At 31.8% G+C, this 25,125-nt stretch overlaps 1 protein-coding gene across 1 annotated transcript in view; it reads right to left on the bottom strand.

The window, feature by feature from the left end:
- The window catches only part of LOC141289013 (protein phosphatase 1 regulatory subunit 12A), a 34,141-nt gene extending 9,310 nt beyond the window's left edge, over window positions 1–24,831 (bottom strand). Inside the window, exons 1-6 of the mRNA XM_073821204.1 lie at window positions 24,530–24,831; window positions 9,554–9,684; window positions 9,194–9,312; window positions 5,081–5,237; window positions 1,410–1,554; window positions 1,167–1,241 (exon numbers count right to left, since the gene is read on the bottom strand). Coding sequence (XP_073677305.1) covers window positions 1,167–1,241; window positions 1,410–1,554; window positions 5,081–5,237; window positions 9,194–9,312; window positions 9,554–9,684; window positions 24,530–24,805 — 903 coding nt within the window. The 5' untranslated portion in view covers window positions 24,806–24,831. The remainder of the gene's footprint in view (window positions 1–1,166; window positions 1,242–1,409; window positions 1,555–5,080; window positions 5,238–9,193; window positions 9,313–9,553; window positions 9,685–24,529) is intronic.
- Between the last annotated feature and the right edge of the window lie 294 nt (window positions 24,832–25,125).

Genomic DNA, 25,125 nt, shown 5'->3' with positions numbered 1-25,125 from the left:
AATTAACTAATAATAATTAAAATAATAATAATTATTATTATAATATATTAACTCATAAAAAAGATCATATTCATTTTTTAATTTTCAACATTTCTTGGCACTTGGTGCACTAAAATAACTAAAGCTAAGGTAAAAAAAAAGATAAAAAAAATAAACATTTAACATTTAACAAACTAACAAAAATAACCAAACAAAATAACTATAACTAAAAATAAAAAAATGAATTTTAATATAAAAACAAAAATAATATTAAAAACATTTTTTTTTACCATAAATAACGGTACATTTCATTTTTTCCTTTAGACATGGGTTAAAGACTAAAAAGGGTTTAAGCATAAACAAAAAATGTGTAATACTGCTTTAAATTGTTGCTGTTTTCTGTTTAATGTAATTGCATTTTTGTTTTTCTGAGCAAAACAGTTTTCCCTAATTTACAGTAGACACCCACTAAAATGTCATTCAGTGTAACAATCTTGTCAGGCATATTTACAACAAAACTCAATTTATCACATATTAAAAGCCAAATTACTTTCACAGCAAACACTAATTAGTTGTAATTCTATATCTTTTATATATTTTAATATGTACAAATCAGAATAAGCATGTTGTTGAAATTTTACATAAATATTGTGTTGCACTGTATGACATTATTTCAACCAAATTTTGACGTTTTATTCTCTAAAATTTTTGGAAAACATTAAAAGTAGTAATGTGCTTTCTATGGACACAAAAACACTTTTGTAAATTTCTTTTGATGTGGACATCTTGACGTCTTTGACCCACATATATTTCTTGATTTATTTATTTCACTTGTGGCCTTGTAAGATTCAATTCTTCAAAACTGCTCACCTGTCAAACTAATCAACTAGCAATAAAACTGGACGTGCTTATGCATTAATAGAGCCATTGATGCTAATAAACTGACATTACAAACAAGGTCCAACCACTGATGCATTCAACCTTAACTGCACACACTTCCCTGAAATATCCTAACACTGAACACACACTTCTGACAAAGTGTGTTTGATAATGTCGGCTCCGTTCACGTTGTTGTTTTTGGGACATTAATGCGGCAAAGATATCGTCTCATTTGCTCAAAATGAAAGCGCTCTTTGAACATAAACCAAGAGGTGATAAGATAGCATACATAAACAGACAAAACTTACAGCGTTCTGCTTCTTCTGAAGCTCCTCCAAGTTATCAACGATGTTCTCATCAGCTACGTCGAGTGGAGTTTGGCCCTATGATACACAAATGCACTATATCTTAAAATAAAGTTTGACTGATTGTGATTGGTCCCATTTACAATACACTACTTTACAAGTGCCATGTAAAGGCACCATAAATGTACACTCAGCTAGTTATTATTGTAAAATAAACCCCTTTAGGATGATAACAGACCAGCGTACCACGTTATTGACAGCGTTCATGTCACACATGTGTTCAGCCAGAAGAACGCAGGTCTCTTCCTGTCCCCAGTGAGCCGCCGCGTGAAAAGCCGTCCAGCCATCACTGTCCCGACTGTCCACGTCTATCCCACACTTCAACAGCACCCTGAGGAGGAGAGAAACACAAAGATTTGAATGATTGGAAAGGAGAGTTAGAAAAAAAAAAAACTCATTTATGCCAAAACTCATTAGGATATTAAAGGAGTAGTTCACTTCCAGAACAAAAATGTACAGATAATGTACTTAACCCCCTTGTCATCCAAGATGTTCTTTCTTTCATCAGTCGTAAAGAAATTATGTTTTTTGAGGAAAGCATTTCAGGATTTCACTCCATATAATGGACTTCTATGGACGTTCAAACTCGTGGGCACCACTGAAGGTCATTATATGGAGAGAAATCCTGGAGGAGAAAATTAAATGGGAGTTTTTGGACGTACCCTAACTATCATGAACCGGAATACACCTAGTACAGTCGTGGCCAAAAGTTTTGAGAATGACACAAATATTGGTTTTCACAAAGTTTTCTGGTAAACTGCTTTTAGATCTTTGTTTCAGTTGTTTCTGTGATGTACTGAAATATAATTACAAGCACTTCATACGTTTCAAAGGCTTTCATCGACAATTACATGACATTTATGCAAAGAGTCAGTATCTGCAGTGTTGGCCCTTCTTTTTCAGGACCTCTGCAATTCGACTGGGCATGCTCTCAATCAACTTCTGGGCCAAATCCTGACTGATAGCAACCCATTCTTTCATAATCACTTCTTGGAGTTTGTCAGAATTAGTGGGTTTTTGTTTGTCCACCCGCCTCTTGAGGATTGACCACAAGTTCTCAATGGGATTAAGATCTGAGGAGTTTCCAGGCCATGGACCCAAAATTTCAACGTTTTGGTCCCCGAGCCACTTAGTTATCACTTTTGCCTTATGGCACGGTGCTCCATCGTGCTGGAAAATGCATTGTTCTTCACCAAACTGTTGTTGGTTGTTGGAAGAAGTTGCTGTTGGAGGGTGTTTTGGTACCATTCTTTATTCATGGCTGTGTTTTTGGGCAAAATTGTGAGTGAGCCCACTCCCTTGGATGAGAAGCAACCCCACACATGAACGGTCTCAGGATGCTTTACTGTTGGCATGACACAGGACTGATGGTAGCGCTCACCTTTTCTTCTCCGGACAAACCTTTTTCCAGATGCCCCAAACAATCGGAAAGAGGTTTCATCGGAGAATATGACTTTGCCCCAGTCCTCAGCAGTCCATTCGCCATACTTTTTGCAGAAGATCAATCTGTCCCTGATGTTTTTTTTTGGAGAGAAGTGGCATCTTTGCTGCCCTTCTTGACACCAGGCCATCTTCCAAAAGTCTTGGCCTCACTGTGCGTTCAGATGCGCTCACACCTGCCTGCTGCCATTCCTGAGCAAGCTCTGCACTGGTGGCACTCCGATCCCGCAGCTGAATCCTCTTTAGGAGACCATCCTAGCGCTTGCTGGACTTTCTTGGACGCCCTGAAGCCTTCTTAACAAAAATTGAACCTCTTTCCTTGAAGTTCTTGATGATCCTATAAATTGTTGATTTAGGTGCAATCTTAGTAGCCACAATATCCTTGCCTGTGAAGCCATTTTTATGCAACGCAATGATGGCTGCACGCGTTTCTTTGCAGGTCACCATGGTTAACAATGGAAGAACAATGATTTCAAACATCACCCTCCTTTTAACATGTCAAGTCTGCCATTCTAACCCAATCAGCCTGACATAATGATCTCCAGCCTTGTGCTCATCAACATTCTCACCTGAGTTAACAAGACGATTACTGAAATGATCTCAGCAGGTCCTTTAATGACAGCAATGAAATGCAGTGGAAAGTTTTTTTTGGGATTAAGTTAATTTTCATGGCAAAGAAGGACTATGCAATTCATCTGATCACTCTTCATAACATTCTGGGGTATATGCAAATTGCTATTATAAAAACTTAAGCAGCAACTTTTCCAATTTCCAATATTTATGTAATTCTCAAAACTTTTGGCCACGACTGTACACGAGTACACGAAGAGCTAAACAAGAAAAGCATTTGAGGTTAAAAAGTATATAAATTGTATTTTTTTTTCTAGAAAATAACTGATCATTTTGCTAGATAAGACCCTTCTTCATCGGCAGGCACCATTGAAGTCTACTACATGGAGAAATTCTGAAATGTTACCTTTCAAAAACATAATTTCTTTGCAACTCATCTTATTTTCTCCTCCAACTCTCCTTAGAATCATCCTACATCGCTGCAGAAATACTGACTAATTTTTTTTTAGACAATAATCAATTGTTTCGCTAGATAAGACCCCTCTTCCTCAGTTTGGATCGTTTAGAGCCCATTGATGCTGCATTGAAACTGTATTTTGGAAGTTCAAATTTTCGGGCACCATTGAAGCCTATTATATGGAGAGAAATCCTGAAATTTTTGCCTCACAACACTCCTCCAAAATCATCCTACAGCGCTGCAGAAGTACCGACCACAAGACCACAAGACCCTTCTTCCTCAGTTGTGATTGTTTAGAGCCCTTTGAAGCTGCATTGAAACTGTATTTTGGAAGTTCAAACTCAACATAGAACTCATCTCTTTTATTCCTCCAACTCTCCTTCAAAATCATCCGACATCGCTGCAGAAGTACCGGCCCAGTGTTTACAAACTGAACACGCAAGGAAGGTCAAAAGCCCTTTACAAATAAGGTAAAGCAGTGATGTAGGACGATTTTGAAGTTGGAGGAGAAAATGAGATGGGAGTTTTTTGACATGCCCTAAATATCTTGAACCGGAATACAGAAAGTGGATGTAGAGTTAGACAAGAGGAGCATATGAAATTAAAAAGTATATAAATTGTAATTTTTTTTTTTTTTTTAGGAAATAACCAATCGTTTCTAGATAAGACCTTTCTTCCTCAGATGGGATTGTTTCATTTACACAGCATTTTGGAAGTTCAATCTCGGGGGCACCATAGAAGTCCACTATATGGAGAGAAATCCAGAAATGTTTTCCTTAAAAAAAACAATTTCTATACAACGGAAGAAAGAAAGATATGAACATCTTGGATGACAAAGGAGTGAGTACATACTACTACTTTAAGAAAAGATATTTAGTAAATTTCCTACCATAAATATATCAAAACTTAATTTATGATTAGTAATATGGGTAACACTTTACAATAAGGTTCATTAGTTAACATTAGTTAACCACATTAGTTAACATTAACTAATAATGAACTGCACTTATACAGCATTTATTAATCTTTGTTAATGTTAATTTCAACATTTACTAATACATTATTAAAATCTTGTTAACATTAGTTAATGCAGTGTGAACTAACATGAACAAACAATGAACAACTGTATTTCCGTTAACTAACGTTAATGAAGATTAGTAAATACAGTAACTAATGTATTGCTCATGGTTAGTTCATGTTAGTTAATACATTAACTAATGTTTAACTAATGAACCTTATTGTAAAGTGTTACCGTAATATGCATTAAGAACTCAATATTTAGATTTTTTTTGCACACTCAGATCTCGGTCAATTTCAAAAGAATTGGTTTGTGGTCCAGGGTCACATTTAGTGTTTAGTATTTATTTAGTAAGAAGTGTCTCACACTCACTTTAACACCTCAATGTATCCTTTAGCAGCAGCGACATGCAGCGCCGTGGCCTGAGTGTTCGGATGAGGCACCAGAGAGCCACTTCCTGCCAACACGGCCATGGCATCCTTGAGCATCACTCTCTCTTCCTCTCTCCTGGCCTGATCCACATCAATACCTGAACAGACAGCAATAGTATGAGACATATTACAGATCATTTAAAGAACAATGATGTTTAAAAGGTCTTCACATGAACAGTTTTGGAGAAATTCAGCATTACATCACTTGCTCACTAATGGATGTGAATGGGTGCCGTCAGAACGAGAGTCCAAACAGCTGATAAAAACATCACAATAATCCACAAGTAATCCACACAACTCCAGTCCATCAATTAATATCTTGTGAAGCCAAAATGCGCATGTTTGTAAGAAATAAATCCATCATTAAGACATTTTAACTTAAAACCATTGCGTTTGGCTAAAATATCAGTCTATAATTCATAATAACGGTCCATCTCCTGTTGTAATCTCACACCAAAATCCATCCACATATTTGTTCAGAACTGTTTTAGGTTGCTTGATCTGTGCATAGTTTTCTCCTAATTCAGACAAAACCACTTTTTCACTGGAGAAAGCAATATTATGGATAGAGGGCTTGTATTTTAGCAACGGTTTGAAGTTAAAATGCCTTATTCATGGATTTGTTTCTTACAAACACTCAGCTTTTGGCTTTACAAGATGTTAACAGATGGACTGGAGTGGTTTGGATTACTGTGATGTTTTCAATCAGCTGTTTGGACTCTCATTCTGACGGCACTCATTCACATCCAATGGTGAGCGAGTGATGTAATGCCACATATCTCCAAATCTGTTCTGATGAAGAAACAAACTCATCTACATCTCGCATGGCCTGAGGGCAAATACATTTTCAGCTAATTTTAATTTTAGGTGAAGTATTAGGTGAATTATCATTTTTGGGTGAACATATTTTTAGGTTACCTCTTGAAAATATGAGCTATTATAGTCAAACTTTTACCGCGGCATTGTTGAAACATTTCTGTTGAACTAAAGCTATTTAGAGGACTCTTTAGAGGAAGAGTTGACCCAAAATATCAAATTTGCCATCCGAGATATAGATGAGTTCATCATCAGATTTGAGTGTTCAAGAAACCTGATCAAGAAACAAACATCTACATCTTGGATGACCTGGGGATAAGTTAATTATTAGCAAATTTTCACTTTTGGGTGAACTATTCCTTGTAGGACACAAAGACACACCCATATTGACAAAACGGATCACATCTAATGAGCTGCAGGAGGAAGTTTATAAACTCTTGCGCAGCTCCAGTGTTTTTAATTAAGGTTTTGATGTGGGAAGTTCACATGCTGTTACTGTTAAAACCAAACATCCTATAAACACGCACACACATATTTACAATGAGCTCCTGGGAGCGTTTGTGTGTCGACTAAGGTTTAATGGGATTAAACTGAGCAGGTCACGATCAGACAGATGGAGAGTTTAAGAAAATTCTTTAAAAAAAAATGTTGCAGTTTGACATCCAAAATCAAAAGGAAAAATAAGAAATTATATTTTGTATAAAAAGAGGTCTATTTTAAGCATGTTCTTTGTTTTTTAATCAGATTTTTTTATTATAAACACGATTATGCAGTCTGTAAATTTTGGCAATAGTTATCCTTTAATGATCGGTGAGTATTATTCACACTACCAGTCAAAAGTTTTTGAACAGGAACCTTTTTTAAAGTAGTCTCTTCTGCTCACCAATCCTGTAATTATTTTATTAAAAATACAGAAAAAGCATCAATATTGTGAATTATTTTTTACAATTTAAAATAACTGCTTTCTATTTGAATGTATTTTTAAAATTTAATTTATTCCTGTGATCAAAGCTAAATTTTCAGCATCATTACTCCAGTCTTCAGTGTCACACAGTGTTGTTTTCGTCAACGATGACGATGACGAAATCATTTCGTTGACGCCACTTTTTTTCATGACGATAACGAGACGATGACGAGATAGAAATGGCTCGTTGATGACTAAAACATGACGAGACGTGTGTGAGTTTTCGTTGACGAGACGAGAATAGACGAAAATGTTAGTGGGTGGTCCGTCAGACGTTTAAAATGCATGACATTTCCGCTAATTGTGCATGCCAATTAAAACTTAAAAAGTATCTGACGCTATGGCAAGCCGTTTTAGCATTCCATCCTTGTTTGTCTTTTATGTTCTAAAACATTCCTTCATTATTGTAATTATTGGTGAAAATAGTCGATCCGGAAGCTCACATTGTGTTGAACTATAGATCTGCTATTTTCAGAACTTATAAGTGACACTACCCAACAGCAAAATACTTACTGACTAGGGCTGGGACACGATTAATCGCGATTAATCGCATCCAAAATAAAAGTTTATGTTAACATACTAAATGTGTGTTTACTGTGTATATTTATTATGTATATATAAATACACACACATACATGTAAAGCCTTTAAAAAAATACTTATATGTGTGGATAGTTATATTTGTATTTAATTTAGATTATATATAGAATTATAAATATTTTATTTATTTTAATTTAATTTTTATTTTCAGTTTTCTTTAATATACATGTTTGTGTGTGTATTTATACATACATTATATATACACACAGTACACACACATATAGTATGCAATCATAAACTTTTATTTTGGATGCGATTAATCGCGATTAATCGTTTCCCAGCCCTATTACTGACCTACATTAATTTGTTAAAATACTACCTTTTTCCCTTTTTTTGACTAAAACTAGACTAAAACCTTTTTGACTTTTCGTCGACTAAAACTAGACTAAAACCTTTTTGACTTTTCGTCGACTAAAATTGGACTAAAACTATCACATATAGAAGTGACTAAAATTTTACTAAAACTAAGAAGCATTTTAGTCCAAAAGACTAAGACTAAGACTAAATCTAAGATGGTTGTCAAAAACAACACTGGTGTCACATGATGCTTCATTCTAATATGGTGATTTGCCTTTCAAGAAACATTTACTATTATTATTATTATTATTATCAGTATTTAAAACAGTTTTTCAGTAGTACTTTTTTTTTTTTCAGGATTCTTTGATGAAAAGAAAGATCCAAAGATTAGCTTTTATCTGAAATAAAAAGCTTTTGTAACATTATACACTATACCATTCAAAAGCTTGGAATCAGTGTGTGTGTGTATATATATATATATATATATATATATTTCCTTTTTTATTCTTTTTTTTAGCACTGATAAATATAATAATGATTTAGTAATGCATATAGTAATAAAAATTCAGCTTTAAAATCCCAGGAACAAATTACATTTTAAAATACATTTAAACAGAAAGCAGATATTTTAAAAAGTAAAAATATTTCAAAATTGTATTGTTTTTGCTGTACTTTGGATCAAATAAATGCAGGCCTAGTGAGCAAAAGAGACTTCTTCAAAAAAAAAAAAAACATTTAAAATCTTACCATTCAAAAACTTTTGACTGGTACTATATATACTATTATATAGTATTTATAATACTGCCCTACAAAGCAAAAAGGCAGTAACTACGCCGAGTGCAGAACTGAGAAAAATGACTTTAAAGTTATCCTGTCATCCAGCCTGTTATCCAATGTTAAAACCGTCCCGTGAGGATGCCGCGAAATCACACACATTTGAGATAAGATATTTTTTCACATAACAAAGGATGCTTTGAATGTCATGAAAATGATAATAACTCATTTTTGACCAAAAATGCAGTTACTGCTTTTTTGCCTTGTAGGGCAGAATAGTATTTAGTATTATTTTGAAGTAGTATTTATTTTATTATTTCAACATAATATTTAATTATAGTAATTTTTAGTAATTTGTTAAGTTTATATTTAGCTTTAGGGCTTTAGTTTTTTTTTTTGGTGTAATTTTAGGAGTTATTTATTTCAGCTAGTTGCCAAGGCATCATTTTTTGTCATTTAAGTTTACGTTTTCAAGTTTAAGTTTTTCATATTTTATTTTATTGAAACCTTTTTAATAGCTATCAATGGCTCTTGAGCTTTTTACAATCTCAAATTGCCTTTCACTCTATCATCTTTCTCTTACTCAAGGTTTTGAATCTCTCACCCTGTTTTTTAATCTCTCCTTTAAGCAATCTCCCCATGGCGTCCTCAGTGGCGACATCCACAGGAAGTTCTCCCTCGCTGTTCACCGCTCCCACATGAGCGCCGTGTTCGATCAAGTACCTGCAACAGGTAGAAAAGAACACGAAAACATTACATTGTTGCAACGGTAAACTTTAAACAGTCGTGACCTTCACAGAAGATTCTAAAAGAAACTTACTCAAGACTAAAAACACAGAACATGCACATTCCATATTAGCAGTATTCTAAACCAAATATGAATTTGAGGCACTAGGCATCTAAGAAGGCTGCAGCATGTCGTCTAGATAGGCAGCTCACTAAATTGTGGAACTGAAATACTGACTTTGCGATCTGGATGAATCCGCAGGAGGCCGCAGCGTGGAGAGGCGTCCAGCCTTCATTGTCTCCTCTGTTCACGTCACTGCCGCTCTCCACCAGAAATTGAACCATATCTGCGTTTTCATCAATACAGGCCTGAGGAGAGAACGAGAACATGTGTTAAATCAATAAAAGCATGCATAATAACAAAGAGAAACTCTCTAATATAGTAATTCTGGCTGAAACTGACACTGTCAAGCTTGTTACAAAAGTCTGCCACTCAGATATGGGATGATTTTAGACTCAAAATGATTAATAGATTCACACACAATTATCCATGTACTGCATACATTGTATGCATGTATCTTACTAACCACAAACAAATGCCTTTCAATTTGATTATTTTGCATCTAAAATCATCCCATACTCAGATCTTTTCTGAAAATGTAAAAATGTAGAAAATTTAATGGTATGGCTGATAATAAATATGATAAATATGTATGTTGTTCAGACAAGGGTTATTATTGTTAACTAAAAAAAAATTTAAAAGAATTAAAAAAAAAATAATTCTTTATTAATTATTAATTAAAATAAAGTAAAACATAATTTATTTATTTTTTACTTTTTTAAAATGTAAATTTTATTTCGACTACTTGCCAAAGCAACATTTCTACTTCTACTAAAAATGTAGAAGGTTTAAGTACTAAAAACTTACACATTGTACAAAAATATTTACAAAAAAAAAAGTAAATATAAAATACAAAAAAAAAAAAAAAAAGAACAATATATACTAAAATATGAGCATAAAAATATAATAGCATATATGTTGTTCAGACCAGGGTTATTATTAATTAATTTAATAAAATATCATTAAAACCCATAACAAAATCTAAATACCTGAAAAAAAAAATCAACATTTTATCAACATTAATCAATATTCTATTTAGACTACTTGCCAAGGCAACATTTCTACTTTTTTTAACATTTAGTTTGGCTTTAAGTACTAAAAACCTAATAAACATTGTACATACATATTTACAAACAAACAAACAAAAATTGAAATCTGAACAATACATATTAAAATATAAAAAATATAATGGTACATCAATGATACTAAAACATCACTGATAAAATTGTACGTTGTTTAGACCAGGGTTATTAATAATTCTCAATAACTGAAATAAAATCCACATTAATTTAAATAAAGTAATATTTTATTTATTTTGTTTTACAAAATTTTTCGATTTCATTTAGTTTAGGTTTAAGTCCTAAAATAACTAAAAATGCATATAATAACGTATTATATATAAATATTTACAAACAAACAAAAAAACAACTAAAACTTTATAACTTTAAAAACTTAAAAACTGTAACAACAGATAAACAACACTGACAAACACACATAAAAAAAATGTGTTATATAAGTATTAACAGTAATGTTACTTTACATTAAACAACAACATTTAATGTTATTAATGCTAATATTTTAGTATCACTGACATACTATCAAAACTTTTTATTAATATTTTAATGCCTAAAGAGTTTTAAGTTAGTTTTGAGTTATTTTAGTACATCAAGGTAAACTAAATGAAAATGTTTCTTATTGCTTTAGTTTTTGTTAATTATAAAAACCTTGGTGTTATCCTTACTGTTAAATATAGTAGTCAACATTTGAAGTGGATCAAACAGGTATTGTTTAGTTTTTATGCCAACTTTGATGAAAGGTTTTGATCCACTGGATATGCTGACTACTGTAATTGATAATCAAGTCTGTACATGTATCTTTCAAGCATAGGACACTGCCCTTAATCTTTGACCTTTGATTACACAACATGTAAATGAATGAACATAACGTGATGCATCACTCTTATCAGCTGAGGGCTCGGTCTGAATGACTCTATTGACAATTATCATGACTTTGCTAGTGACATCTTTATAACACCGTTGGTGTCATGTTGCATCATGGGAAATCTGTTTTCATGTCCACAGACATAGACTGCCATCGGCTGCAGGCAAAACAATAATTAGTCAGCGAAGCGTTTACATGATGGATGTGTTACTGTACACATACTGTACATGTGCAGGTTATAATCAGTGGTGAGGAGTAACGTCCCTAAAGCAGCAGCATTACTGACTCAACTACATTTTTTAACAGTAGCTCATGTGTTTTCAAAATACTGTAGCTTTTCCAATAACAGGCTCATTCGTTGGCAGCGGTGTAGCATGACTAACACTACAATAGCACTTTATAATATCGATCAAATGTATGTTTTGATTGAACTAACAAATTCATAAATTCATAAATTCATGTAATCATGTAACAAAAAATGTGGATTCGTCTCAGAAAAATCCTCCAAAATGAGTCCAAGACTTCCAAATCCATGTCATGTTTAAGTAAAAGTCCACCTGAGTTTATTCATAATTTCAAGTCCAAAGCAAAGTAAGTGAGTAAGTAAAATAAGTAACTGAGTTCGGAAGTAAAGTAATTAAGTAAGGTAAGTAAAGTAAGCAACTGAGTTCGGAAGTAAAGTAACTAAGTAACCTAAGTCAAGTAACTAAGTAAAGTAAGTAAAGTAAGCAACTAAGTAAGTAAATTAAGTAGCTGAATGATAAACTGACCTGAGCTCATAAGTACAGTAACTAAGTAACTTAAGTCAAGTAACTAAGTAAAGTAAGGTGAGTAAAGTAAGTAACTAACTAAAGAAAATGACTAAGTAAGTAAATCAAGTAATTGAATAGTAAACTGACCTGAGTTAGTAAGTAAAGTAACTAAGTAAGGTAAGGCAAATAACTAAGTAAAGTAGGTGAGTAAGTAAGTAAAATAAGTAACTGAGTTCGGAAGTAAAGTAACTAAGTAACCTAAGTCAAGTAACTAAGTAAGGTAAGTAAAGTAAGCAACTGAGTTCGGAAGTAAAGTAACTAAGTAACCTAAGTCAAGTAACTAAGTAAGGTAAGTAAAGTAAGCAACTAAGTAAGTAAATTAAGTAACTGAATGATAAACTGTCCTGAGCTCATAAGTACAGTAACTACGTAACTTAAGTCAAGTAACTAAGTAAGGTAAGTAAAGTAAGCAACTGAGTTTGGAAGTAAAGTAACCTAAGTAACCTAAGTCAAGTAACTAAGTAAGGTAAGTAAAGTAAGCAACTGAGTTTGGAAGTAAAGTAACCTAAGTAACCTAAGTCAAGTAACTAAGTAAGGTAAGTGAAGTAAGCAACTGAGTTTGGAAGTAAAGTAACTAAGTAACCTAAGTCAAGTAACTAAGTAAGGTAAGTAAAGTAAGCAACTGAGTTTGGAAGTAAAGTAACTAAGTAACCTAAGTCAAGTAACTAAGAAAGGTAAGTAAAGTAAGCAACTGAGTTTGGAAGTAAAGTAACTAAGTAACCTAAGTCAAGTAACTAAGTAAAGTAAGGTGAGTAAAGTAAGTAACTAACTAAAGAAAGTGACTAAGTAAGTAAATCAAGTAATTGAATAGTAAACTGACCTGCGTTATTAAGTAACTAAGTAAGGTAAGTCATGTAACTAAGTAAGGTAAGTGAGTAAGCAAGTAAAATAAGTAACTGAGTTCGGAAGTAAAGTAATTAAGTAACTTAAGTCAAATAACTAAGTAAAGTAAGGTGAGTAAAGTAAGTAACTAACTAAAGAAAGTGACTAAGTAAATTAAGTAACTGTAAACTAACCCGAGTTAGCATTCAAGTAACTAAGTAAGGTAAGTCAAGTAACTAAGTAAGGTAAGTCAAGTAACTAAGTAAAGTAAGGTGAATAAAGTAAGTAAAGTAAGTGACTAAGTAAATCAACTAACTGAACGGTAAACTGACCCTAGTTAGTAAGTAAAGTAACTAAGTAAGATGAGTAACCTGAGTAACTAAGTTAAGTAAGTAAAATAAGTAACTGAACAGTCAGCCTGACTTGAGTTAGTAAAGTAATTATGTAAAGTAAGCAAAGTAACTGAACAGTCAACCTGACCTGAGTTAGTAAAGTAATTATGTAAAGTAAGTAAAGTAAGTAACTGAACAGTCAACCTGACCTGAGTTAGTAAAGTAATTAAGTAAGTAAAGTAAGTAACTGAACAGTTAACCTGACCAGTTAGTAAAGTAATTAAGTAAAGTAAGTAAAGTAAGTAACTGAACAGTTAACCTGACCAGTTAGTAAAGTAATTAAGTAATAAGTAAAGTAAGTAACTGAATAGTCAACCTGACCTGAGTTAGTAAAGTAATTAAGTAAAGTAAGTAAAGCCAGTAACTGAATAGTCAACCTGACCTGAGTTAGTAAAGTAATTAAGTAAAGTAAGTAAAGTAAGTAACTGAATAGTCAACCTGACCTGAGTTAGTAAAGTAATTAAGTAAAGTAAGTAAAGTAAGTAACTGAATAGTCAACCTGACCTGAGTTAGTAAAGTAATTAAGTAAAGTAAGTAAAGCCAGTAACTGAATAGTCAACCTGACCTGAGTTAGTAAAGTAATTAAGTAAAGTAAGTAAAGTAAGTAACTGAATAGTCAACCTGACCTGAGTTAGTAAAGTAATTAAGTAAAGTAAGTAAAGTAAGTAACTGAATAGTCAACCTGACCTGAGTTAGTAAAGTAATTAAGTAAAGTAAGTAAAGCCAGTAACTGAATAGTCAACCTGACCTGAGTTAGTAAAGTAATTAAGTAAAGTAAGTAAAGTAAGTAACTGAACAGTTAACCTGACCTGAGTTAGTAAAGTAATTAAGTAAAGTAAGTAAAGTAAGTAACTGAACAGTTAACCTGACCAGTTAGTAAAGTAATTAAGTAAAGTAAGTAAAGTAAGTAACTGAACAGTTAACCTGACCAGTTAGTAAAGTAATTAAGTAATAAGTAAAGTAAGTAACTGAATAGTCAACCTGACCTGAGTTAGTAAAGTAATTAAGTAAAGTAAGTAAAGTAAGTAACTGAACAGTTAACCTGACCTGAGTTAGTAAAGTAATTAAGTAAAGTAAGTAAAGTAAGTAACTGAACAGTTAACCTGACCTGAGTTAGTAAAGTAATTAAGTAAAGTAAGTAAAGTAAGTAACTGAACAGTTAACCTGACCAGTTAGTAAAGTAATTAAGTAATAAGTAAAGTAAGTAACTGAACAGTCAACCTGACCTGAGTTAGTAAAGTAATTAAGTAAAGTAAGTAAAGTAAGTAACTGAACAGTTAACCTGACCAGTTAGTAAAGTAATTAAGTAATAAGTAAAGTAAGTAACTGAATAGTCAACCTGACCTGAGTTAGTAAAGTAATTATGTAAAGTAAGTAAAGCCAGTAACTGAACAGTCAACCTGACATGAGTTAGTAAGTAAAGTGACTAAAGTCAGCTGAATTTATTTAATAAGTACAGTAATTAAGTAAAAACAAATTCATTAAGTAACTAAGTAAATAAATTCAAAGTTAAATAAGTAACGTAAATAAACAAATAAATAACCATTCAAATATTAGCTGTTGTTTTTGATAGAAAAGACATTCATAAAGTTACAAAAGACTCAAATGAATGCCGTTCTTTTGGGGGAAAAAAATGGTTTCCACAAAACTATTAGCAACCATTATCAATATTTTCAACATCGATATTAATAAATATAAATCAAATCAAAATGATTTCTGAAGGATCATGTGACACTGAAGACGGGAGTAATGATGCTGAAAATTCAGCTTTGATCACAGCAAGAAATTACATTTTAAAATATATCAAAATCCCTTCTTTTAAAATGTACCAACATATCACAATATAACAATTTTAACTGTATTTTTAAGTACATGACTGCAGCCTTGGTGAGCATTAGAGACTTCATTCAAGCTTTTGAACAGTGATGTACAAAGTTACTAACCAGAAGTAGCCATTAACATTCAATCTATTTGAGAGGCCACTTTTTAATTGTACTGTTATTTATATTAACCACCATATTTCAAATTGATGATATCTATGTAACTAAAACACTGTTTGTTAGTACGCTGTAGTGCAGCTTGTACATTGTTAATCTACTTTAAATCAAGGAGCTTGTCAAACATGTCTGTAAGAAGCGGCAAGCATTATGCTACTGCAAACAGCAGACAGGCCACATGTTACAGCGATTTTACCGCTGATAAAACATGTGACGCTAAGAGGTTTGTGGAGAGGGAAAAAAAAGGCCTAACAGCCAAAACGAACAGCTCCCAGAGGAGTACCTATAGAACTGTCCACGTACGCTGCGCTCGCTCTGCTCTCTGTGTGCAAGAGAACAGAAGACTGCTCTGTTCGTGAGCCCTTCCTCATTGTGTGTGTTTGTGTGGGTTTCTGAGGAACACTGGGAACCTTCTGTGTGGAGAAGGTGTGAAGTTCTCGATGGGGTCACTCAATGAGAGAGAAGTGTATGTGTGTGTGTGTATGAGTCAGAGAGCGACTGGCCTTTGCCTATGACAACAGCCGCTTGTACTGCATGAAGAATGTTTTCCATGCGCTCACTGGAGAACGACAGAGAGAGAAAGCCTTTGGATGGAAGGCATGGAAAAACTCAAAGAGCACTGACTATATTTAATTCCTGTTGCCGAGCAACAATGGGACAACAGGACCGAGATCACCATGAACAGCAACAGAGCATCATCACACGTGCAACGATTATTCAAATAAATACATGCTAAAAATATGAATGTGAATGTACTGGGCTGATTATAGTTCACTAAAACTGACAACATTTTTATTACTTGAAGTAAAATAAAAATGTTAACTGAAATAATATTTTTTCATTGCAATAAAAACTATATAGCCAAATATATATAAAAAAAATACTAAAAACACAACAACATTACTAAGACTAACTACTAAAAACTGATTCAAAATATTAAGAAACACTTTAATGATACTTCAATCAATCAATAACTTATAGGTAAATAAACCTTTCGTTTCATTTAATTATTAAAAAAAGTTTTTGGGGACAAAAAGCGTGCATTTTTAACATCTACTATTTATTGGTCAGAAGCTATAACATGAAAATAATTATTCACTTGTCAAAAACATGATATATTTTTTATGTGTATATTTTTTATATTTTAATGATAGTTAAATATCGACAACTTACAGGCGTAACATGATTGCAGGATAAATTAAACCCGTTGTTTTATTTATTTTCGCAATTTTTTAACAAAATTGTGCATTTTAACATCTATTTATTGGTCAGAAGCTATAACATACAAATAATTATTCACTTGTCAATAAAAACTGATATATTTTTGCATCCATACCCACAGGAATTATTATTAAACTTTATTAAAAATATTTTAAAAACACTATGTTACTAAAATAACAGTGAACAGTGATAAACTGATAGGTGTAGCACAAGAAACCCTTTATTTTATTAATTTATTTGAATATTTATTTGCTTTTATTTTCATTATTTTATTTATTTTTGAAAAAAAAGTGTAATTTTTTTAATATCCAACATTTATTGGTCTGAAGCTATAACACACATAATTATTCACTTATCAATAAAAACTGATATATTTTTGCATCCTAACAGGAAGATCAATATGAAAAATATAAATACAAATAATAATAATTAAAATAACTAAATAAAATATAATACAAGCAGTAATAATAATAATACAAACCATCATCAGACATGCAACAATTATTAAAATAAATACATACTATAAATATGAATATAAATGTACTTTGGTAATTATAGTTAAATAAAACTGAAATCCTTTTTATTACTTGAAATAAAATAAAAAATTATAACTAAATATATTTTGAAAGCTTTATTTTTACTTTAAAAAAATATTTTTTTATATACTAAAATAACTGCAATAAACAAACATATAAAAAATGAAAAACAACTAAATTATTAAAACTAAATGAAAGTTAAATGGAAAATACAAACTGATTCAAAATATTAAGAAACACTATAATGATACTAAAATTTAAAATTTAAATTATTTTAATCTATTTTTTCATTTAGAACAAAGTGTACATTTTTAATATTTAGCATTTATTAGTCAGAAGCTATAAAATGAAAATAATTATTCACTTGTCAATAAAAACTGATATATTGTTGCATAATAATTATTCACAAAAAGTGAGCATTTTTAATATCTACCATTTATGGTTAAAAACATGAAAATAATAATTTATCAATAATAAATAAATAAATATATATAAATAGAAATTTAAAATTAAAAATATACAACAAAATGGATTCAACTTATTAATTTTCAAAACTAAAATTAAAGTGAAATGGAAAATATAAAAAATAACAACTAATTAAAAATATTAAGAAACACTATAATGATACTAAAATTTAAAATTTAAATTATTTTAATCTATTTTTTTATTATTTAGGACATAAAGTGTACATTTTTAATATTTAGCATTTATTAGTCCGAAGCTATAAAATGAAAATAATTATTCACTTGTCAATAAAAACTGATATATTGTTGCATAATAATTATTCACAAAAAGTGAGCATTTTTAATATCTACCATTTATGGTTAAAAACATGAAAATAATAATTTATCAATAATAAATAAATAAATAAATATATAAATTTAAAATTAAAAATATACAACAAAATGGATTCAACTTATTAACTTTCAAAACTAAAATTAAAGTGAAATGGAAAATATAAAAAATAACAACTAATTAAAAATATTAAGAAACACAATAATGTTACTAAAATGATGATTAATTTAAAGGTGTAGCACTAGATTACAGGACAGATTTAACCCTTTATTTGTTTATTCATTTCTTTGGTCAAAAAGTGTACATTTTAAGATCTACCATTTATTGGTCAGAAGCTATAACTTGAAAATAATGATTTACTCACAGTTCAATAAAACCTGATATAGTTTTGCATCCATGCAAAATGACAAACATAAATACTAATAATAATAATCAATATAACTAAATAAAATATTAGTAATATAATTAAACTAGAAAGCTGTACTAACTAATCAGGACTTAGAACCAATATTTTATAAATATGAAAATAAATGTGTGCCAGGAAAAGCAGTGTCCAGACTTTCCAAAATACAGCATGTGACATTTATTAATATGGTAATTCAAGTGGCTATAAAGTGTTCTAGTATGTATCACAAGTTTTCATTAAACAAAGCACAACTTGGAACAAAAAAACCTTACACTTCCCATAACTTAGTACTAATTTTGAAAATGCTATCAATTGTATTGCTGAAATAGATGCAAAATATAAATGCCAAGGACTGACTCAAGCTGGTCTTTCTTCTGAGGAGCCTTTAACAGAAGATCTGCTCACAATCCTCCCTCCTGTCCGTCCATCTGTGTACCAAACGGCTGTTTACTTTAGGACCATTAGAAGGTAAACCATCGCTGTAACTCTATCTGTGACGGAGGAGATGTGTGTGTGTGTGTGTGTGTGTGTGTGTGTGTATAGAGGCCAAAACAGTGTCTTTGACAGGATGTGACACTGATTCTGTCCAGAGCCAAACCCAAACACACACACACACACACACACACACACACACACACACACACACACACACACACACACACACACACACACACACACACACACACACACACACACACACACACACACTGTGTTCCCAGGCTAATATCAGTCAGAATAACAGTGTAAGTAATCAAGTAACCGTGGTTTCATTTGATTTTATGCTCTCGTAAAATTCTGCATATTCTTGTCATGACAAAACAGAGCACAAACTAAGATACGCGCTGATAGAAACACACTCAGATTGTGACTTGTATTTCTGCATCTCACAAAACTAACATAAACATTCAATATTTCTTGTTGTTGAAGTGATAAAGCCTCTACAGTATTTGATTTATATACACTACCAGTCAAACGTTTTTGAACAGTCAGATTTTTTTTTTTTTTAAGTCTCTTCTGCTCACCAAGCCTGCATTTATTTGATCCAAAGTACTTGATACAAAGTATTTTGAAATAGTCTTGAGTGTCACATGATCCTTCAGAAATCATTCTAATATGCTGATTTGCTGTTGAAGAAACATTTATTATTATTATTATTATTATTATTATGAATATTTAAAACAGTTGAGCAAATTTTTTTAAAGAATAGAAAGATCCAAAGATCAGCGTTTATCTGAAATAAAAATGCTTTAAATTGCTCAAAAGTGATGATAAAGACATTTATAATGTTACAAATGATTTCTATTTCAGATAAATGCTGTTCTTCTGACCTTTCTATTGATCAAAGAAACCTGAAAAAAATTAGCCTTAGCCGATTTTAACATAATATTTAAATTAAATTAGATTAAATTATATATTTTTGAGTAGCAAATCAGAATATTAGAGTGATTTTTAAAGGATCGTGTGACTGGAGTAATGATGCTAAAAATTCAGCTTTGAAATCACAGGAATAAATTACACTTTTAATATATTTAAGTAGACAACAGTTATTTTAAATAGTAAAACTATTTCAGAATTGTACTGTTTTTATTGCACTTCAGATCTAATAAATGCAGGTTTGGTGAGCAGAAGAGACTTCTTTAAAAACATTAAAAATAATACTGTTCAAAAAGATTTTGCTGATTGTGTATATATATATATATATATATATATATATATATATATATATATATATATATATACACACACTGTATATAGAATTATTAAAATAATATAAAATTAAACTTCATATAAATAAAATAAAACTAAATAAATATTAATATTAAACTTAATTTATACATAAAAATACTCTACTTTTTATATCACACATTAAATATTAAAACTTAAAAACAAATTACAATTCATATGTACATTGTTGAAAGTTTACAACTGGTATATTTACATAGTTAATCATTGTAACTCGTTAATAATTATTAATTTATAATATTTTTTATAACTTAAATATCAAATTTAATGCGATACAATAAAACTATCATGATGTACATAATCAATTTAAATAATATGTCCATTTTTTTGCACAGTGGGAATAAAAATTTGAGGAAATGTGCTTCTGTCATAAAAATAATTGCAAAAAATATCCTAAAAATGTATCTAATATATATATTATTGTGTATGTGTGTATATATAGCAAAATACTATTTATTATTTCCATCTGTTTTGGGGTGAAAACTACGGAAGCTTGTTTCTGCTAAAAAATAAATTCATGCCACCTTTACCTCACAATTTGGACTTTTTCCCTTGCAATTTTAAGTTCCAATCTTACAATTCTAAGATACAAATCAGAATTCTGGGGGGAAAATATCTTGCGATTATTTGCAATTAAAAAAAATCATAACTGCCTTTTTTTTAATCCTGTGACGGAAACAGGCTTCCATAGAAATATGACTTGAACAAAATCCAAGTTCTGCGTTACATTAGAAAAAGGATACAAACACAGGTGACTACATTCAGTTAGTAGAGCACATGTGAGACTCAAAGCCGCTGTTCCACAGAACTTCAGCATACCGGTGAAGCCCTGACATCAAACGACTTCAATCTGAGCTTCCTTCCAACGCATTTATGACACCAGCAGAGCGCCAGCCAATAGCTGCTCTCGCTACTGTTTCCACATGACCGCCGGCCTGCATCAAAAAAGCATGCACTTCATATTTTTTCAAGGCTAGAGTGGATTTGAGCAAAACCTTCTGCCGTTTTTCTGAGCGGCTCTCCTCAACAGAAGCTTGTTATAATAGATTCAAGTCAGACATTCACAAAACCTCAAACGCAGTCGTTTTTCAGGCTTTTTCTTATTTACAGCTCTATTTCAGGATTAGTTTCTGTCGAAAACAAAAGGCTGAGACAACAATAGCCCCTCCTAAACATCTAATTTAAAAAACAACATACACAGCTGAAAGAGAAAAAGAACAACACAAAAACAAACACCGAATGAAAAGGGCCGATGTGAATTCCAGCCATTCTCTGAAGCAGCTGTGAAGATATGAGGAAAGTCTTGCTATGCCAGTTCAGTCTGGATGCTGGTACTGTGGAGTCACAAGTGGGCAGTAGCCACATTAAACGTGACAGCCGCGGGACGGGCCCAAGACACTCCCTGGACGGCATTAAAACAACTGCAACCTCTTGCAAACAACTTCACAGAGAGTTCAGATTCATCTGCGCCAGAGGGACACAACTATTCTAGTCCAGAAGCAAAACCACACCAGCAACCCAACAACTGGCCTTAGCACAAAATAACACAGCTTAACTAAATACGTTCTGTCAAAATACACTTTGTGAGATATTATATTAGTACATAAACATGTCAAAAACAGCATGTTTTTTAGCAAGTTTGATATATGTTATATAGATCAATAATCTTCATTTCTTAAGTCGGGATCTATTATGATCAAAAATACATTTAGAATTGTACGAAAAATGCTTGAATAAACATTTTCTATGACTAACATCTTTTAATTTGTGAATTTGAGTGATTTTTTTTTTTTTTTTTTTTTTTTTGTGAAGCGTCCAGTAAAAAAAATGATGAAAGTGAGAGAATAAATAATAATAAATAAAAATATAACTGCAACTTAAAACTCAGAGATGTAAACTCAGAATTCTCAGGGGGGAAAATGTGAATTTCTCAACAAAAAAAAAAAAAAAAAAAGAGTTCTGACTTTTTTTTCCTCACAATTCAGACTTTTTCCTCGCACAATTCTGAACTTAAATCTCCCAAGATTCGGTTTCTGATCTATCTCACAATTCAGACTTTCTACTAAGAACTGGGAGTATTGATATTAAATGTGAGACACTCAGAACTGTGAGGTAAAATGCTTTTCTATGACTAACATGGTATAATTTGTGAATTTGAGTGTTTTTTTGTTATTTTTTTGTGAAGCTTCGGGTAAAAAATGTATGAAACCGAGAGAATAAATAAAAACAACTGCAACTTAAATCAATAAAATTAAACTGCAACTTAAAACTACGAGACAAAAAAGAATTTCTGAAAATAAAAAAGAATTCTGACTTTTTTTCTTGCAATTCAGATTTTTTCCCCCCTGAGAATTCTGAATTTAAAACTCTTAAGATTCTGTTTCTGATCTATCTCTAAATAGAAAACATTCTATCTCACAATTCTGAGTTTATATCTCACAATTCAGACTTTCTACTAAGAACTAGTCTGGGAGTATTGGTATTAACTGTGAGACACTCAGAACTGTGAGGTAAAAAGTCACAATAATATTTATTTATTTATTTTTCATTAAAACGTCTTAGGTGCTGAAACTAGTCAAAGAATAATGTCTTATTAAATCTAAACAATTGGCCTTAGCACAACACAACACCTTTAAAACTAAATTATGTTCTGTCAAAATACAGTTTGTGCTATTATAATAGTACATAAACATGTCAAAATGTCAGACTTTGGGCCTAAAACAATCAAAGGGATTCTACACTTTGGGTATTTAAAAGTTTGCATGTTTTTTAAGCATGTTTGATACACTGTATATAATGTCACTAATGCTCATTTCCTTTGTCAGGATCTATTATGATCAAAAATACATTTAGAATTGTAAAAAAGAGGCTTGATTGAATACACCTTTTCTCTGACTAACATGTTGTAATTTGTGAATTTGAGTGTTTTTTTTTCTTTAGGTCAAAAATGCATGAAAGTCTAAAAGTAAAAAAAAAGGCTGCAACTTAAATCTGTAAAAAAAACTGCAATAAAACTCATAATCCAGAGAAAAGATCTCCCAAAATGATCTCTGAAAAATAATAATGGCAATGGCAATGTAAACATGTCACAATATCGGACTTTGGGCCTAAAACAGTCAATGTGATTCTACACTTTGGGCATTTAAAAGTTTGCATGTTTTTTTAGCAAGTTTGAAACATTTTATAGAAATAAATAAAGCTCATTTCTTTAGTCAGGAGGATCTATTATTATCAAAAATACATTTAGAATTCCGCAAACAACTCAAATTTGTGAATTTGAGTGATTTTTTGTTGTCATTTTTTGTGCAGCTTTAGGTCAAAAATGCATAAAAACCTGTTTCAGCGAGAGAATAAGAAGTAAAAATAAGACTGCATCTTAAATCAATAAAATAAAACTGCGACTTAAACACAGAACTTTGAGAACTCAGAATTCTGAGAAAAAATTTGAATTTCAGAAAAAAAACACAGAATTCTTTTCCTCACAATTCCAAGTTTATATCCTGCAATTCCAATTTTTTTCCTAAGAATTCTGAATTTAAATCTCCCAAAATTAATTTTTGTTGTTTTGTTTCTATCTCTGAATAAAAAATGTCACAAATCTCACAAATTTGATTTCCTCACAAATGCGAGTATATATCTCACAATTCAGACTTTTTTCTGAATATATATTTTATGTTAATTGTGAGAGACTCGAATTGTGAGGTAAAAAGTCACGATTATCTTTTCTATTTATTTATTTTCCATAAAAATGTCTAAAAAAATCTAAGAAAAATGTCTAATTAAATGAAAACAAAAAATGTTGGCAGTAGATTATTTTTTAATGCTACATCACAAATTTTGTTTCAAAATATAATTAGTATTTTAAAAACTTTCACCCACCAAATTGAAGTCAGTCAAATCAGTCAAGTAACCAAGATGCGGGAAACCTAACCATTTTTTTGTCATGTGACAAGAAACCCCTATAACAGAAGGACCCCTTCAGTCCCTAGCCAAGTTTAAGGTTTAATATTTACATATTATGACTTCTTTATGAAAAGCCATCTGTTGTTTGGATCAACTTTGAGTATTCCTTAAAAACACTTATAATTTCACTCAAAAACAATAATTCAATTGTGTACACACCCATTTGTTTGAGTATCCCACTATTTTTTACTTGATACATCACTGAGATTTTTAAACGTCATTTTTTGTATAAAACGGTGTAAATGTTTATTATTTTCAGAAATGAACACAAAGAAAATATTGCAAAGATTCTGGCAGCTAAAAACTACTTCAAGAGTTTTCTCCTGTTTATCATCCAAGTTAGACATCATTGCGTGTCATCGACCCACAACTTAAGAACGGCGCCGAGAAAAGTTTGTGAACTTTCGCAAAAGTTTCCAAACCGAGTCAAACTTGAGTGTAAACAATCAAACCGGCTCCGGGTACCTGATGTAGCGCCGTCAGCCCGTCTATATTGGCGTGGTTGATATCTGCTCCCTGTCGCAGGAGCTCCGCCACCTCCTCCCGGTCCCCGGCGGAGCAGGCGGCCATGAACACAGCACCCTGGGCGAATCGCACCCTGGCCCGTCGGTTTCCGGGAGCGGAGGAATGGCCCCTCGCCTCCGCCCCGGTCCGATCCGTCTCCGAGCCCTGCCACCGCTGCAGCTGATCCTGCCGCCGCTGCTTTGCCGCTTCGGACCGGGAACGGTCAGTGGCCGCCATCTTCCTCCCTCGGTCTCTCCCGGGGAGTTTCAGTTCATCAGACAAGTGATGTCCGATTCACGTACGAATCGTTCTTTTGAACCGATTCTTTTAAATGATTCAATCGAACTGATTCGGGTTTGCGAATCAATCGCGGAAGAATGGAGAAACAAGAGGTTCGACAAAACATACGCTACAGTCAAAAGTTTTTTTTAAATTAAGTCTCTTCTGCTCACCAAGCCTGAAAAAAATCTGAAAAAATTCTGAAATATTTTTACTATTTAAAATAACTGCTTTCTATGTGAATATATTTTAAAATATAATTTATTCCTGTGATTTCA

Source organism: Garra rufa, chromosome 16 (assembly GCF_049309525.1).
Source record: "Garra rufa chromosome 16, GarRuf1.0, whole genome shotgun sequence".
NCBI classification, from domain to species: domain Eukaryota; kingdom Metazoa; phylum Chordata; class Actinopteri; order Cypriniformes; family Cyprinidae; genus Garra; species Garra rufa.
The sequence above is the reverse complement of the archived record's forward strand: the minus strand, read 5'-3'. Positions and strand labels throughout refer to the sequence as shown.